The 15,855-nt window shown below is 51.1% G+C and overlaps 8 protein-coding genes across 8 annotated transcripts; 6 read left to right on the top strand and 2 right to left on the bottom strand.

Annotated features, from left to right (window-relative positions):
* Window positions 1-497: 497 nt before the first annotated feature.
* On the top strand, window positions 498-4,299 carry F5J12DRAFT_905581 (uncharacterized protein; the record flags this gene model as incomplete). The annotated part of the gene is made up of 11 exons (XM_051748678.1): window positions 498-517; window positions 667-827; window positions 987-1,378; window positions 1,449-1,746; window positions 1,805-2,007; window positions 2,075-2,585; window positions 2,663-3,004; window positions 3,073-3,359; window positions 3,422-3,587; window positions 3,650-3,879; window positions 3,952-4,299. The coding sequence occupies 11 exons, from the start codon at window positions 498-500 to the stop codon at window positions 4,297-4,299; spliced, it is 2,958 nt and encodes a 985-aa protein (XP_051600319.1).
* Window positions 4,300-4,602: 303 nt separating this feature from the next.
* On the top strand, window positions 4,603-5,463 carry F5J12DRAFT_720344 (SWIB/MDM2 domain-containing protein; the record flags this gene model as incomplete). The annotated part of the gene is made up of 2 exons (XM_051741230.1): window positions 4,603-5,198; window positions 5,265-5,463. The coding sequence occupies 2 exons, from the start codon at window positions 4,603-4,605 to the stop codon at window positions 5,461-5,463; spliced, it is 795 nt and encodes a 264-aa protein (XP_051600318.1).
* Window positions 5,464-5,470: 7 nt separating this feature from the next.
* On the bottom strand, window positions 5,471-7,173 carry F5J12DRAFT_89095 (uncharacterized protein). Its single transcript, XM_051747435.1, has 2 exons — window positions 7,129-7,173; window positions 5,471-7,063 (listed from the first exon to the last, which is right to left on the bottom strand). Exons 1-2 carry the CDS (start codon window positions 7,138-7,140, stop codon window positions 5,837-5,839), a joined length of 1,239 nt encoding a protein of 412 aa, XP_051600317.1. The 5' UTR covers window positions 7,141-7,173; the 3' UTR covers window positions 5,471-5,836.
* A 1,999-nt stretch (window positions 7,174-9,172) lies between these two features.
* On the top strand, window positions 9,173-10,004 carry F5J12DRAFT_830381 (uncharacterized protein). Its single transcript, XM_051745700.1, has 2 exons — window positions 9,173-9,195; window positions 9,251-10,004. The coding sequence occupies exon 2, from the start codon at window positions 9,383-9,385 to the stop codon at window positions 9,842-9,844; it is 462 nt and encodes a 153-aa protein (XP_051600316.1). The 5' UTR covers window positions 9,173-9,195; window positions 9,251-9,382; the 3' UTR covers window positions 9,845-10,004.
* F5J12DRAFT_88921 (uncharacterized protein) lies at window positions 9,936-10,387 on the top strand. The gene has a single exon (XM_051747313.1). It carries the CDS (start codon window positions 10,027-10,029, stop codon window positions 10,261-10,263), a length of 237 nt encoding a protein of 78 aa, XP_051600315.1. The 5' UTR covers window positions 9,936-10,026; the 3' UTR covers window positions 10,264-10,387.
* A 471-nt stretch (window positions 10,388-10,858) lies between these two features.
* F5J12DRAFT_88960 (uncharacterized protein) lies at window positions 10,859-11,753 on the top strand. Its single transcript, XM_051747350.1, has 4 exons — window positions 10,859-11,109; window positions 11,161-11,267; window positions 11,352-11,565; window positions 11,620-11,753. The coding sequence occupies exons 1-3, from the start codon at window positions 11,016-11,018 to the stop codon at window positions 11,547-11,549; spliced, it is 399 nt and encodes a 132-aa protein (XP_051600314.1). The 5' UTR covers window positions 10,859-11,015; the 3' UTR covers window positions 11,550-11,565; window positions 11,620-11,753.
* Window positions 11,754-13,320, top strand: F5J12DRAFT_88961 (D-isomer specific 2-hydroxyacid dehydrogenase). Its single transcript, XM_051747351.1, has 4 exons — window positions 11,754-11,933; window positions 11,995-12,056; window positions 12,123-12,923; window positions 12,980-13,320. Exons 1-4 carry the CDS (start codon window positions 11,903-11,905, stop codon window positions 13,184-13,186), a joined length of 1,101 nt encoding a protein of 366 aa, XP_051600313.1. The 5' UTR covers window positions 11,754-11,902; the 3' UTR covers window positions 13,187-13,320.
* Window positions 13,321-13,363: 43 nt separating this feature from the next.
* On the bottom strand, window positions 13,364-15,656 carry F5J12DRAFT_892582 (AMP binding protein; the record flags this gene model as incomplete). The annotated part of the gene is made up of 9 exons (XM_051747585.1): window positions 13,364-13,454; window positions 13,510-13,653; window positions 13,714-13,816; window positions 13,873-13,891; window positions 13,949-14,086; window positions 14,155-14,214; window positions 14,269-14,399; window positions 14,468-14,596; window positions 14,693-15,656. 9 exons carry the CDS (start codon window positions 15,654-15,656, stop codon window positions 13,364-13,366), a joined length of 1,779 nt encoding a protein of 592 aa, XP_051600312.1.
* Between the last annotated feature and the right edge of the window lie 199 nt (window positions 15,657-15,855).

Below are 15,855 nucleotides of genomic sequence, written 5' to 3'. Positions count from 1 at the left end.
TGTCCGCCCGACGCCCCGCGCCATCGTCATGTTCTCCATCGGAGGTGTCCTTGCCGTTCTTTCCGAGCTCCGTTGCATTTCTATTATTACTAGGCCCACTGGCACGCTCTGCCATCGGCTTACTTACCACTGCTCCATCTTCAACTAGATTTTGACTCATATTCATGATACACCTAGCATCGAACACCTGTCCAGGTCAACTAGCAACACACCCGCATCGTTAAACACGGAGCCTCAAACAACACCATAACACGCACATCCACTATGCCTGAACTGGTCTTCTTTCTCATCCATGTCCTTCCTCGCTTCTTTTGTTTTGTTTTTCTTTCCTGTTTCCTCGCCTAAATATATCTTTGTACTGCAACCAGGCTCATGCAGAGATGTCACGATCGTATACCATCCATGGCCCATAGTTCTCGCAGTTTTCTTTTTTCTTCTCATGTTTTACCTACTTACTTACCTACCCATGCTCGTCCTTGTTGTCTTTTGGCTTTGAAATGTCCCTCTCGGTGTGTATGTACCTAGTAATTTTCCCCCTGTCTATGGAGTGACTTGTCGACGTGGCCCTGCTGCGCGTGCCGTATTTGTTTGTGTGCCTGCCATTTTCCCCGCTCTGAGTCTTCGGCAAAGTACACTCTAATACACCACGAATCAATGACGTCCAAGGCAAGACGACGAGCGGCGTGGCTCGCCTTCGGACTCGGTCGCGTTGGCAGCATTTTCGGTGTCTGCTAACCCCAATGTCGCCCACCCAACAACGCAGGGCGATGTACTCGCCAACACCCCGCAGTCATCGACCCCCGACGATGCTCAACAGACAGCCGTACGTCCCAGCGTTTGTGGATGTGACTGACCGACCCACCGTCGTCCTTTAGACTTCACCACCACAGGATATCCAGCCGGACATTGACCATGCTACGGAAGGTAGCGTTCATGCCATCGGTCACTGGACAACATTGATTATTGACTACATACTCCCCAACCAGCTACTCGCGCCTTCAGAAGCGCCATCTTTACACTACATAATCTGACCAACTACCCACACCAGTACACCCATCATTACGATCCGTTCGCGCAACAACAACAGCAGCAGCAGCAGCAACAAAGTGCATCTTCACAGCAACAACAATCACCATCATCGTCATCATTTTTCTCTTCACTCCTACCCACCGCACAAGGCAAGGGTCCGATAGGTAGCGCCATCCGTATAACGCAGAAACTATACCATCGCATCTTTTCGTCTGGTAAATCCGCTACTTCCAGGAAGAAGAAGGATGAGGAAATTCAGAGAAAGGCCATCAAGGTTATCGATTTACTTCAACTGTCCGCAGAATTGGGAAGCATGGACGCGCTTTTCGCACTGGCCCATCTATCACTGGTACGTAATGTATCATGATGGAGTTTCGTATTCAACAAATGTTTTGACAATATTATGTGTGGACCAACAGTTCCCACCTAATATCTATTTCTCTTTGGATCCCAAACTGGCATATTCCTCGTTCGCAATGCATGCCTCAATTACTGGCAACGCTACTTCCCAGTCTTATCTCGCATTCTTCCATGCCACGGGATACGCAGACGTGGTACCTATCGACCAAACGAAAGCCCTTCTCTATTACACCTTTGCAGCGCAGGGCGGCGACAAGGGTGCCCAAATGGCTTTGGGGTATCGTTACTGGAGCGGTATCAGTACTCTGGAAGATTGTACTCGAGCTGCAGCATGGTACGAGGAAGCCGCTGATCAAGGTACCACTATTTGAAACAGCTGATGTGGCCGTGTATCTGACCTGTCAACTTTTCCTAGCCATGCAAAAGTTTTTGTCGGGCCCACCCGGTGGCCTAACGTTACCCTACACACCAACCAGCCTTTCTGATTTAGACGGAGGGGTGTATGGACCGGGCGCAAGCGTCGCTTCCACCGGCTTCAACGTTGTCAGGCCAGCTGTCAAAGCAGGATTCGCTAGGGCTGCAGGAGAGACTTGGGATGATCTCCTCGAGTATTATATGGTGAAGTGACCGTCTGTCTATGCACGTTAATGCATATACGAACTAACGCTGTCTTGGGGCTACGCAGTTCAATGCCGACAGAGGGGAAATGGACTTCGCGTATAAACTAGGCAAGATTTTCTATCAGGGTAGCATATATGCGGCTGCAGGAGGTACTGCATCAGGATCTGAAGGAGTCGGTCGCATTACACAAGATTTCAAACAAGCGCAGTACTACTTCCTCCAGATCGCGCGCCAGGTCTGGCCTCGGGATCCCCAGAACCCATTGCAGCATAAAGCTTCCGCGTATAAAGCCGAAGGTGTGACTCAACCGGGTTGGGCTCCGAAGAGTGCTGCGTACCTTGGGAGGATGTATATGCGTGGAGAAGGCGTAAAGCAGGACTATGAGATGGCAATGATGTGGTTTGAACGTGGAGCTGAGTATGGTGACCGGGAATGCCATAATGGTCTGGGTATCGTGTGGAGAGATGGGTTGGTCAAGGGTAAGAAGGACATCCGGAAAGCACTCGAGCATTTCGCTATTGCTGCCGGTCAAGAACTGGCCGAGGCTCATGTCAACCTGGGCAAGCACCATTATGGTTAGTTGACTTCCCTTCTCTTCTCCGGTTTGGAACTAGGACCCCTCACGATCGTTATTATCATACATACCCTGCAGCCCGTGGGGAGTTCAAGCTTGCTGGAACGTATTTTGAAACGGCCATCCGTTTCGGATCAACATTTGAAGCGCATTTTTACCTCGCCAAGATCCACACTATGAACATGAGGACGAGTGGGTTTCCTCAGGACTACGCCGCAGGCTCTTGTTCCAGCGCGGTATCTTTTTATAAGCTCGCAGCGGAACGTGGCGTGTGGGATGATGACCTCGTCAACGACGCCGAGCATGCATGGAACAGCGGGACCGAACGTGGAAAGGAAATGGCCATTCTGAAGTGGTGGGTTGCTGCTGAAAGGGGATTCGAAGTTGCACAGAACAACCTGGCGTACGCCCTCGATCAGGGTAGGTTTGGCTTGAGGCCTTTTTGTTCTCACTGCGCTTGCCTGACCCATCATTCCTCTCCATCACAGACAAGAGCCTGCTTCGCTCCACTCGGTTCTCTCCCATCCAGATATCGAACGATACTGCCCGTCTTGCACTGACACAGTGGATTCGTTCCGCTTCGCAAAGGAATGTGGATTCGTTGGTGAAAGTCGGTGATTATTACTATCATGGCTTTGGCGTACCCGACGAACCCGAATCTGTTCGCTGGGAAAAAGCGGCCAAGTTCTACCAAAGCGCGGCGGATACTCAATTGAGCGCTCTCGCGATGTGGAACCTTGGTTGGATGTACGAAAATGGAATCGGCGTGCCGCAAGTGAGCTGGACCGTTTTTCTATTTTTACTTGAGTGATGCGTTCTAAGTGTATTTTCTGATAGGACTTCCACCTTGCGAAGAGGCATTACGACCAGGCACTAGACATCAATTCGGAAGCCTATCTACCGGTTTTACTATCCCTCATCAAGCTTCACGCAAGGAGTCTGTGGCACACCCTTCAAGGCGGAGAAAATGGACTGAAATTGTGGGGATACGACGAAGACAAAAGTAGTAGGATATACTCTATTCCTGAATTGTGGGACTTGTCATGCTGAGATTAATTTTTCCAGTGTCCGTTTCGGAACGTGCAAACTTGAAGTCCCGGGAGATCGATTCGGCGTCATCGTCGCGCTCGCCGCCAAACACGGAGGCGAGATCACATGGTCACGAAGACACAGCGGTGGTGGACACCTTTGATGATGACGGACCGTGGTATATGGGCAAGGCTCGAGAAGATTTTCAACGTCGTCGTCGACAAAACACCCGTCAGGCGGAGGAAGAGGAGGAAGATCCCGTTCAGGTCAGTCCCCTTCCACTCTGGTAACAAATATACATATATATTTGAGACTGAGACTCTGGACTGAACCAATAGTGGGCGCGGGAAAGACGGAATGCGGAGAACGAACGTGATGGTGGTGGCGACTTTGGACCAGAAGATTACTTCGACGCCGCTCTTCGTGGAGGACATCGCGGAGCAGGCGGTGGTGGTGGTGCAGAAGAAGGTGTGGATGAGTTTTTGGAGACGATGTTGTTGGTGGCCCTTTGCCTTGTCGTTGCCGTGCTTATCTACGTACGGACTCGCCTTATCGAGAGGGCGCGGAGAGAGGAGGAGCGTGGACGTGACCACCAAGGCCGAGGTCGACCACAACCGCCGCCGAACCTAGGCTTGTTCCCTCCTCCAGGTGATCCCGCACGCCAGGATTGGCAGATAGTACGGTGAATGGAATGTCGTCGTGTTCCAGTATTTCGTTTAGTCCTCCACATTACTCTACCATATTCAACTTTGGAGAGGTCGCTATTTGGACATGTTTGGCAGTAGGCTGTATGGCTTGGAAGTTGAAACTGACCGCGACGCATAATTGACGCGCATAACACTTTGCAGTCGCTATCTGAGACAGTCACACTCGTCCTTGCCGCTACGCTGACCTCCGCCTACCTGCGCGCCTGTGTTCCTTCGGCGAATTCATCTGCTAAACCTACGCTCACTCTGTATTTTTTTGAAACCTAACTAACTTATCGCACGATGACCTTTGACTTGAACGCACTCAAGGAACCCATAACCCGAATCTTGTCTGCTCCCGGTGTCGACCTCACAACCATCAGTGCAAAGAGCGTCCGAAAACAATTGGCGACATATGGCTCGCTCGGGCTTACTCCGGAGGAACTGAAAGCACGGAGACCTGAAGTCGACAAACTCATTGCGGATGTTTACGCGACAGTGAGCCAGGCAGCGACGAACGGAATTAATGATGCATTGAAGCGAAAACGTGACGATCAGGAAGGAGAAGGTAGCACTGCCGCAGATGAACAGGCAGAGGCAAGCGAGGCTGGAGGAAATGGTGTGGACGACCAGGAGTCCAAACCCGTGACGAAGAAGGAAAAGAGAACGGTGGAACAGAGCGACGCAGAGTTTGCAAGGAAGTTATCCTCGGAAATTAACGGTCGATCCCGAAGGACGACGTCTGCTAGCCCCAGAAAGACGAAGCGAAAGGCGATGAAAAGTTCTGAAACCGTGGACTCGGAAGACGACGGTAATGACGGCGTGGTGGGGAAGAAGAAGAAACGAAGTGGTGGTGGTGGTGGTGCAAAAGGAGGGTTTGCAAAGCAATACACACTAAGGTGACGGTTTGTTCCGTGTTATTTCGACCCTGCATCGTTCGTCTGACCCATGATCTGATTGAACAGTCAACCACTCTCCGTAGTGGTTGAAGAAGAGAGGTTATCGCGACCACAGGTCGTTAAGAAGCTATGGGAGTACATCCATAAACACGAGCTTCAAAATCCCTCGAATAAAAAGGAAATTATGTGTGATGACGCTCTACGGGCAGTCTTTGCTGTCGACAAAATCGACATGTTTCGTATGAATAAAGTGCTTGGGCAGTGAGTCTCTCCGTCAACTGCGATCATATTGTGGTAACGAGACTCGTTTTTCAGGCACCTTCATGAAGAATAGCAGCGGACGTATACCATCCGTGACTTGGGAAGGTTGGGCATATCCAAGATGTCTGCCAGCCTTGTATCACTTGACAGAACCTTCTGCACAAGTCGAGCACTAATCAACACTGCTACGTAGCAGTCAAACAAAGAACATCTGAAAGAAGTGTATGTATACCTTCAATGCTGACAATAATTGTGTGTACTATGCGCAGTTGTGGAGTGAAGAACCAGAATAAGTATGTATAGCTATGTAATTGGGCACAGGTGAGGATGCGAGTGTTTGATGGGGTGTGAAAGGGTTCATGAGGGAGTGGTTCCAATCAATTGAGGGTCTGAAGTTTCATCCATTCCTTATCGTCGGCTTTGAAATCCACCCCCTTTTTCTTCCACCAATCTCTGGCTTTGTCCCCACCGCCCATCGCTTCTTCCAGAGCTTCTTCGATGTCACACATCCGATACTGGACAGGCAATCCGCTTTTGTCCCACCACTCCAACACCTCGCTACGGTTATGGCGTGTTGCTCCAATGAGGGCTTCCTGATCAAAGGACAACTGGAGACCGCTGCCTAACCACCAATCCAGCACTTGAATCTTCCCGAGGGTGCTTGCACGCTGCAAAATGTGGCGATCGAGTGGGTACTCTAGTTGCGACGACGCCCACCACTCAAGGACACCCACATGTCCAGCATTACTCGCCATTTCCATAACACGTCCGATTTTGAGTGTCAAGCCATTTTGGGAATGCTGCCTTTTCCACCAATCAAGCACAGCAATTCTGTTCTTTGCACTGGCTTGCTCAAGAGCAGCCTCCGTATATTCAAAGGGAAGCCCCGAGGAAATCCACCAATCAAGGGACGCTATTTTTCCATTTCGAGAAGCGCCGTCCACGGCTTCAGCAATAGAACCTGGCTTTGGAGGATGCACAAGATCTGGGTGCTGCTCGAAGCCGTGCTTCCACCATGCAAGAACGGCGGTGCGACCGTGTTTTGAGGCAGTGATCGGAATTAGATCATCCTTGAAAATGGACAAGAAAAGGCACCGATGCTGCGTGAGAAAGAATTCGAGAACATGAACATGCTCGAAGCGAACAGCGGCGGCAGCACCAAGTTTCGAGGGTGGGTTTGTAGCGGGATCAGCAGCACGGATGACCGGGATAGATCCCGTCAACATCGCTAAGTCCGTAGGACACGCGTTGGACCAATCCATTGGTACTTGGAGAGAGGTGGGCAAGCCTAACGCACGCGATAACGGCCAATCGTTTAGATAGTCAATGATGTGGACCAAAATCTCGACTGGCAAGTCGGGCGTTCGCATCTGATGACAAGGCCTTGCCTTGTGGTTATCTTCATCCGAAGAACCCGAGGGAGGTTGAGGTTCACTTGAGGTAGTTGGAAAGTGATACGTGTGGACATCGTGTTGTGCTAGTCGTGATGCCAGCTCGGAGTCCGTGCCCGGGGTAGGCAGGTTTCGGACTTTGAGGAATAGAATTAATTCATCGTGCGAGAGTTTTGTGTACGCCTCGTAAACGGTTTTCACTGGGCCGTCAAACTTCTGACATCGTGACGGAATTATCAACCATCTAGCGTGGGACGCGAACAAGCGCCAGAACTCACCGCCATATGCATACGAGCTGCCGGACTGATCGTCCTCCGTGGACGATGACGGTGGGAGGAATCTCAGTGAGTGCGACTGCAGGCAGTGATGGGTAATGTGTCACGTGATTTGCGCCATCGTGCGGGGACGCCAATCCTCCAAATTCCGAATGCGGACATGGCATGGCTCACCATCGAGGTTCCTGTTGCAAGGAGGCGTTCACGACGCCTCAACCGATGGCTTCTGGCCGGCGCTCGATCCACAGCCGACCTTTAGCATGGGAATCCAAGAGTACCTAATCCCTGTTAATTTTGTTCCCTTTTTTTTGGCAGCTCAGGGAGGTAGGTTCTCGAATTTCCTCTCTCCGAAACAAGGGGTAGCTCCAGAAAAGTTACCTAAGACCGCAGACTACATAACTCATTCCGGCGAGTCACGCAACGGCTCCTCAATAACACTCCTTAGGTCGTGGGGCTGTCGGCGTACGAGCTTTCGGCTTGTTGCCGAAAAGAGCACACGGGAGCAAACCCAAGAACATTCGAGTGGTGAATGACGATAACCCTTTACCGTTGCGGCTGGCGCAATGCTCTTACCTTTTCACCATAGCCACGCGTTCATCAAACCGTATCGTTATTGTCTCTTCTCCGGGTTCCGCGTACACACCAGCATTAGTTGAGTAAACAGATGTATGCCGTCAAGGTAGGCATGTGGTTCGCCATGACTTCACCTCACTGAAAATTTATCCAGAAGAGCACGGGCGAGGAATATGCTCCGAAGCAAAAGGAATTACATTTTTGTTACAGAACATCGTGTCTACACTACTGCTTCCTATATGATCACAAACCCCTTCGCAGACTTCTGCTCGAAAATTCCTCCTCAAGCAGTGGTGGTCTAGAGCCAGAATATTGAAGGTTTTATGGAAGTTTAAACAGTCAGTTACAAAATCCTTATCCCCACCTGCGTAGAACCGTATCAGGAGTCATTAACTATTTGTAATTGGTGCAGGGCCCAAAATCTGTGCTTGTGGAGCAAATGAGAGTATCCCTAGGTTGTCACCTAACTTCTCCCACGTCCCACGTCCCTCGACACGCTGAGGCGCAGTTCGCAGCGGAAATTTGTTTACAACGGTTTTACTGCGCAGAAAACATGGACATGACGTCGTGTGGCTTGCCTGTTGCTAGTTCACCCCCTGTAAGTTGCTCGTCTCTACTTGGTCACAATTCCCCAATTCCGTTAGACCAGCGGAAATTGGCGTTTTGTCTCCGCCTTGCCGACGGACAGCTAAGTACCTATCCATCAACGTAGCCTGTGAAATGCCCGAGTAAAGACGACCAAGATTTGAGTTCGTTTTTTCCTTTTGAAGGTTGAAGGCGTATACCGAGTCACGAAAAAAAGATTGAACATGTGGCGATAGTATATCCGTTTCCCCCATCACCACACTTGGACTGTCGCACGGGCTCTTTGCCGCTTGTGCAGGATTCAACAACGACACGTCCAGTCTTACGAACGCGGAGCCAATAACGTAGGAATTCTGCGATCAGGGCTGGCAGCCTGGCCATGACCGTTCTGTGATGGGCCTCCTTGCCTCTGACCCATGAGCTATCAAAGACGTACTCAATTCAATTGTTCTTATGCTCCTTCCAGCGTTCTCGTCTCAAAGCCCGATCAGTCTACTGCAGCTACTCCAGGGCTTCACACAACTGAGCTGCAAGACATGAGGACTGCATCAGTGGCATAGCATGGTGGTCGTGATAAAAGGACTCTTGGGACAGACGACGTCGAACCGACTTCCCAGGATCTGTAGTTAACCCGGACTTCCATGCAGTCATACGCTAGCATGCCTCCTTCCCCCAGTACCTCCCTCGAGGATGGCGTCTCTTACTGGTGAAGATCACAAATACTAAATGGTTTTCGTCGCTGATTAGTGTTCATAGCGATTCTTATGACTCCACGGCTGACGGACATCCAAGTATAGTTCAATGGCAAGCAGGGACCTTCAACCAGTCCGTCGCCCAACAGTACGAACGCTCCAGCGATCTTGGTAATAATTATGAGTTCGGAGTCGAGGAAGACGCAACAGTGACCGCTCGGTAGGTAGCCTCAGCATTGTGTTTGCTTGTTCTGACTTATCCTCATTTACATGAGAAGCGAGGCAGTTCCGCCGCCTGGAGTGGACTTCTCGCAATCTGGCCCAGCCATTAGGAACGCACTCTGTTCGTTCAGCTGGAGCCCACAGGTAGCGCTTTCGATCTCCATCCCCGGTACTTGTCCTTAACCATGCTATCTCCAAAGTTCGTCAACCCGAGATCTCACGATGACCAAATCATCCACGTCGACCAGAAGACATGGTATAAAGCCACGCGGAACCCTAATACTAAAGTTATTGTATATCAGTGCAAATGGGACACACAGGGCAGCCCCTGCCGACGATGGATTGAAGGAGGTGTACGGGAAATACGCACCCATCTCCGCATCTACCACGGTGTACAGGGGCAAGCGAAGGACCCGATCCGGTGCAAGTGGTTTGGCTGTTCTGACGAACGCGATTTCAAATACAGCAGCATCCCTCGACATATCGTGACTCACCTCAAGGTGACGCTTCTCTGCTCCAACTGCCGCACGCAGTTCCCTCGAGACGACCGCATACAGTTTCATCGCAGGATCGCCAGGAAATGCGCCCGTGCAAATACTGTTACTGTTGTTGGGCCAGAGGCTCGACTTATCCGCTTGGATTCTTGAGGTGTGTAGTAGGTTTGGGGCTGCCCTGGGTAACAAGTCGCTCTCCTACATCTCACCAACCCTTTCCTTGAATGTTTCTTGCCTCCCGCTGAGTGGGATCTGTATACTTATTTTCCCTTTAACAGTCTACTGTTATTATTACCCATTGTTCCTTTCAAGTACTTCACAATTGCAAATGCATTATGTATTTTCTTGCCCTCCTTCCTATCGCTATTTGCCCCACGAGTTCATCTATCCGAAGACGCCGTCGTTGCTCGAGGACAAAATGTGACCACACTGCCCTTTTCTCTCACACTGCTGGCAGACGCCATCAACTGAGTGTTGGGTGCCAGTCCAATCAAGTTGTGGCCAGCTACTGCCGTACCCCCACGCACTATCCTCCACCCTCTACACGATGTCCAAATTCCCAAAAATCATGATCTGTGGTACGGCGACGATACTGACCATGATGCTCGCAGATCACCTGACGGTCTATATGCACCCCAAGGTGGGTCCATGAAGAGATCGATCAGCTCTTCACAAGTGTGGCAGATATCATCGTAAGTCCGTCGAAGTCGCTTTCCAGGAAACGAGCACACTGAACAACCATATGCTACGGAAGCTCGTTTGTTCGTTACACGATGCCCTTTCATTGTAATACTGATACAAACAGGTGGACGATGCACTGGACTAGGTAGGGAATATGAAGGCACTATAGGAATTTACAGACGGAATATATCCGCTGCTCGCATTGACATATTTGACGCGGAGCTCGTTGCTGGACTTCCCGATGACGTGAAATGGATAGTATACAATGGCGCAGAGTATGACCTAGTTGACGTGGATGCGTACAAAGCGAAAGGTAAGTGCTAAGCATGTTGGGCCATGGTCTCGTCGGTCGACCACCACTCTGAACGTAGTATGTGAGACTTGTCGCTCACTTTGAACGCCTGTCAGGGGAATTCAAGTATTGAATACGCCCGGTGCAGTCGACGATGCTACGGCTACTACGGCCTGCTACCTGATCATATCCTGTCTACGTCAATTCTCTTGGGGAGAGCGCTCCCTCGCCCACGGAACGAGGAAGAAGCCCATCTCGTCAAGCTTAACGCGTGACCTTTGGGGCGAATGCTTGGCATCCTCGGCCTTGGTTGGATCGAACACCGCCTCACCTATCGTGCGCGCATTCCCGATGCGAGTGGTCTATTACTCTCGTCACCGGCATCGAAACGCACCGGAATGGTGTGAGTACGTCGGAAGCATGGACGAGCTGTGTGCGATATCAGGTGTGCTGAGTATTCATGTTCCACTGAGAGAAGGTAGGGTAAGCCTCGTAGGCGAGAAGCAAATTAGGGCGATGAAGAGGGGCAGTGTCATAGTCAACGCCGCACAAGGTAAGGTTCTTGATGAAGAGGCGGTTACCCGGGCGTTAGAAGACGGACATGTAAGTGGCTCAGTTCTCTGATTTGAGAAGAGGCCGCGACGTTTTTAGATCTGGCACGAGGAATTCATCTGACGCTTTATATAGTTAGGATCGATTGGACTGGACATTTATCCGAACGAACCACATGTCAACCCTCGCCTGCTGGAGTTCCCGCGAAATATGTTGTTGCCGCACATGGGTATTACTCCGAGTCGCACACAAGATACCGAGAAGATGGAAATGTGCGCTGATGAATTTGAAAGACTTCTTGGTGACGGGGAATGGGAAAGATTTAGTTCCTGAGCTACAGCTGTGACTGGTCTGTGCCCTTCTGTGCCACATTTGCGGCATCGTTACTACCCTTACCACAAAGGTCCGGTCTGATCTGAGCCTGCGTCTGCCGTCTGCCGTATGAGGCCTACGTATAGCTGGACCCGTGGAATCACGTGAGAGGGTTCATAAGCCGAATTGTATGGAGGCAGTGTGTGGCTACGAAGAGTATGGTTCTCGGGTTTGACAACTAGCATGGCAAATCGGCGTTAGCCTCAGGTCTTCAGGGGTTGCCGGGAAATTTATCCCACTAAAAAGTCGATGTCGGACTGGTGGCACCACTTGACAGCCCCATCCCAACACCAGACGTCGACCGTCTTATTACCATGGCAAGACAGCGTCGGATCATACTTTGCGGTGAGCGACCTGCACCTCTGCTCCAGCCCAGCCAAGACTAACGCTGCACGCCACCTCCCAGGAGATCTCGTCTGGGCCCACGACGAGGTCGAACAACTCTTCCATGGCGTCGCAGTCGTTGTGGTGCGTTCTCTCTTCTGACATTCAGGACACCTCCACCTTGTTACTTAACCTCGCTGTACCGGCCAGAACATGGACTCTCCGAATCGTGCAGATTTCCTTATGGGGTTGAAACCAGGGGGCAAGTACGACGGCGCCGTAGGCATCTACCGCCACAACGCTTCTGCGGATCGCATCGGCGTCTTTGACAAGGAAATCATTACTGCCCTCGCCGCGACAGGTACTGTCAAATGGATCGCACACAACGGTGCAGGCTACGATCAGATTGACATCGAAGAATGTGCCAAGAGAGGTTCGCACCCCTCCTTCACCCTTCCTTTCTTCCTTTCTCTTCATTTGTATACAACGACCCATGCTTACTATCCTCGCATGTACAAAATAGGCATTTCAGTGTCAAACACGCCCGGAGCGGTGGATGATGCTACCGCAACAACCGCCCTCTACCTCCTCATCTCCTGCCTTCGCCATTTCTCCCTGGCAGAACGGTCCCTTCGTACAGGGACATGGAAAACGCCGATTTCTTCGGGCAGAACGCATGACCTCACGAGTCGCACCCTCGGCATCCTCGGCCTCGGCGGTATCGGCCTCCGACTCGCAAACCTTGTGCATGCATTCCCGATGCGCGTCGTCTATTATTCCCGGCACAGGGTTCGGAATGCACCTGAGTGGTGCGAGTACGTCGGGAGCATGGAAGCTCTACTCAAGCAGTCGGACGTCCTCAGCGTGCATGTCCCGCTTCGTGCCGACACCATTCACCTTGTCGGGGAGAAAGAGATCAGGACTATGAAAAGGGGAAGCGTCATCATCAACACCGCGCGTGGCAAAATAATTGACGAAGAGGCGCTCATTCGAGCGCTGGAGGATGGTCACGTAAGTCTATTTTAATGTTTATCCCGAGTTGCCTATCATGGAATGCTCGCTTTTAGATATCCTCCGTTGGACTCGACGTTTACCCAGACGAACCAAACGTTAATCCGCGTTTACTCGCATTCCCTCAGAACGCACTCCTGCCACATATGGGAACGGAAACACAGGACTCCCAGCGCGAAATGGAGATTCGCGCACTTTTGAATCTGAGAGACTTCCTCCTGGAGGGACGCGGTAAAGATCTGGTTCCCGAAATGAGAAGATGAAACAGGAGAAAAACTATGGTGAACCACTGATAATTGGACACTGTTGCACTTGGTGCGAAGCAGCTACATATGCACATGGTCATAAATACGTTAAGTGATGCATATTGAAGACCTAATACATATCATCCAAGCAGTTGACCCAGTAGGTATAAACTTATAGTTCCAACACTGATATTATTACAACTTGGCGCGGGCCCGAACTTGACCGAATGCCACGTCATTCTTTGCCCGATCGCGGAGTTCACGACGAAGAATTTTCCCAGCAGCGCTAGAAATGTGTGAGGGATGATCGGTAAACACTATCAAACCGGATCAAAGCGTACCTCTTCGGGACCTGTTTAACCAATACGATTCCACCACGTAATTTCTTGTGTGGAGCAACCCTTGAGGCAACCCAACGTTGTATACCCAATGAGAAGGATAGGGCGTCGTTCTCGGGGACAGCTTTCGCCGGAACGACATATGCCCTAACGCAAAGATAAGGAGTATGTATACGCATAACTCCCGCCAATAAAACTATCACGCACCTGGGTAGCTCGGTCGCTTCCTCCTCACTATGTACTCCAATCACTGCTGTGTCCGCCACATCTGGATGCTGCAAGAGTACTGATTCGAGTTCCGCAGGTGGCACTGTGTAACAGGAATCCGAGTGACTTGAGCTGTGTAGAAAGTAGCCACGAATGAACGTGACTCGCCTTGAAACCCCTGTGGATGGATCACGCTTAGTTGCGATCACGAGTTTGTACCCAGGAGCTAACGCACCTTGTATTTGATCAGCTCCTTCCGCCTGTCCACGATCGCAAAGAATCCACCGCTGTCGCGGACAGCAATATCCCCAGTTTTCAACCATCCATCCGGTGTGATGGCAGCTGCAGTTGCAGTTGGGTTATTAAGGTACCCCTGATCATATCGAACGCAAATGCAAATTCAGCAGGTGAGTGGAGTGAGCCATGTACCTCCCTACATACCTTCATTATAGTTGGTCCTCTGACCCACAATTCGCCAGCACCCTCGATATCAGTCAACATCTTGCACACAAATCTCAGCTAACTGAATCGGGATCGTTGTATGGAGTAGCGCACCTCTCCACCGTTCTCCCGGACCAGACGAACCTCGAGATTGGGAAGTAGCAGTCCTACAGAGCCAACACGATCGCTTGCGTGTTCAAGAGGCAGTATAAACACCGTTGGCGACGTCTCCGTAAGCCCATATCCTACACACCACCAAAGCAGCTCAGCTTCCACGTCGAACGGAAGTAGGACTGGATGTCGAGCTTCTTACCCTGCGTGATAACGACATTTGATCCAGTGCTTTGGAGGCGCTCCCTGACAACCCTGACGAGGTCCGGACTAAGTGGCGCAGCTCCGCAAAATATCATACGAAGAGACGTGAGGTCATATTTACGAATGGCTGTCGAGCGTTTCAAGTCAGCTCCTTTCCCTCAACGAAATCTCGTCTATGAGAGCCAGTGGTTTCTCCAGAAATAGTTACGACAAGAATCCCTACCTGGATGACGAGCGAATACCACTAATATTGGGGGGACAACTAGCACATAAGTTGCTCGGTACTTGGCGATTGCCCCTAGGAACTCGTCGGGTTCGAACCCAGCGACCACGACTGTTGGAGCGCACAGTGCAACGGGAAGAAGCAAGAGCTTTGCTGCGCCGTATATGTGGTAATAGGGAAGAGAACCAAGGAAGACGTCCGGGAGTTTATCTTTGGGTGGCCAAACTGGCTTGACGATATCGATTACGGACGTGAGGTTATAGTGCGTGGTTTCTACACCCTTGGGTTTGCCAGTTGTTCCTGACGAGTAACACAAACAAAACGTGTCGTTGGACCGTTCACCGTCAAAGCTGACTTCTGAGGCAAGTTCCCCACGACCGAGAAGGTCCTCGAGGCGAGTCAAGTTGGAGAACTCTCGGTTGGTATTAGGGTCAAGTGTGTTCGTGAACCAAGCTGAGGTTGCCAGGACGACGGTGGAACGTATATCTGACTCGGAATAGCCTATGGACGTAAGCATCTCCTGTACAATGCCGAAGAGGGACGGGTGAGCAAAGATTAATCGTGCACCGGAGTCGAGGTACTGGTACTTCAGTTCATTTGGGGTATACGCGCTGTTAGCCAGGGTAGTGCGAAAACCGGCCGCAGCGGCACCGAATAGCATGATTGGCCAGACGATGCTATTTGGGGAGAAGATGAGTACGACTGGCGGGGTAGCTGCATGGATAAGGGCTTTGAGAGGGTTTGGTGGGGTTTGGAGGGAGAAGGCGAGCTGGAGGGCAAAAGAACGAAGCGCCCCGCGTGAAATGGTCGATCCAGTTACCGAGTCGATGAAAGCTGGTGCAGAGGCGGGGAAACCACCCACGAGGTCCGGTGTGCGGGGACAAGTTCCGAGAAGGTGGGTGAATATGGACCTGCGCGGGAGGGCCACAGAGGGCAGTGAAGACCTGAAAATCTGATCTACCATGCTGTTGTGGAGATCAAAAGCGACCGACCGACTTTTATATGTACCATCCGGAACTTATGTGACGGCTCCTCCGCCCAACACGTAGCTTGCTACATGGCAGTACATAAGTGAAGCACCCACACCGAAGTTCGGGGAAGAAAATATCAACCCGTTATCATGTCAGTAGCAGTACCCGCAGCTTCCATTGAATTGTGCATTC

Source organism: Pisolithus orientalis, assembly GCF_024613125.1.
Source record: "Pisolithus orientalis strain OTSU chromosome Unknown F5J12scaffold_13, whole genome shotgun sequence".
NCBI classification, from domain to species: domain Eukaryota; kingdom Fungi; phylum Basidiomycota; class Agaricomycetes; order Boletales; family Pisolithaceae; genus Pisolithus; species Pisolithus orientalis.
The sequence above is the reverse complement of the archived record's forward strand: the minus strand, read 5'-3'. Positions and strand labels throughout refer to the sequence as shown.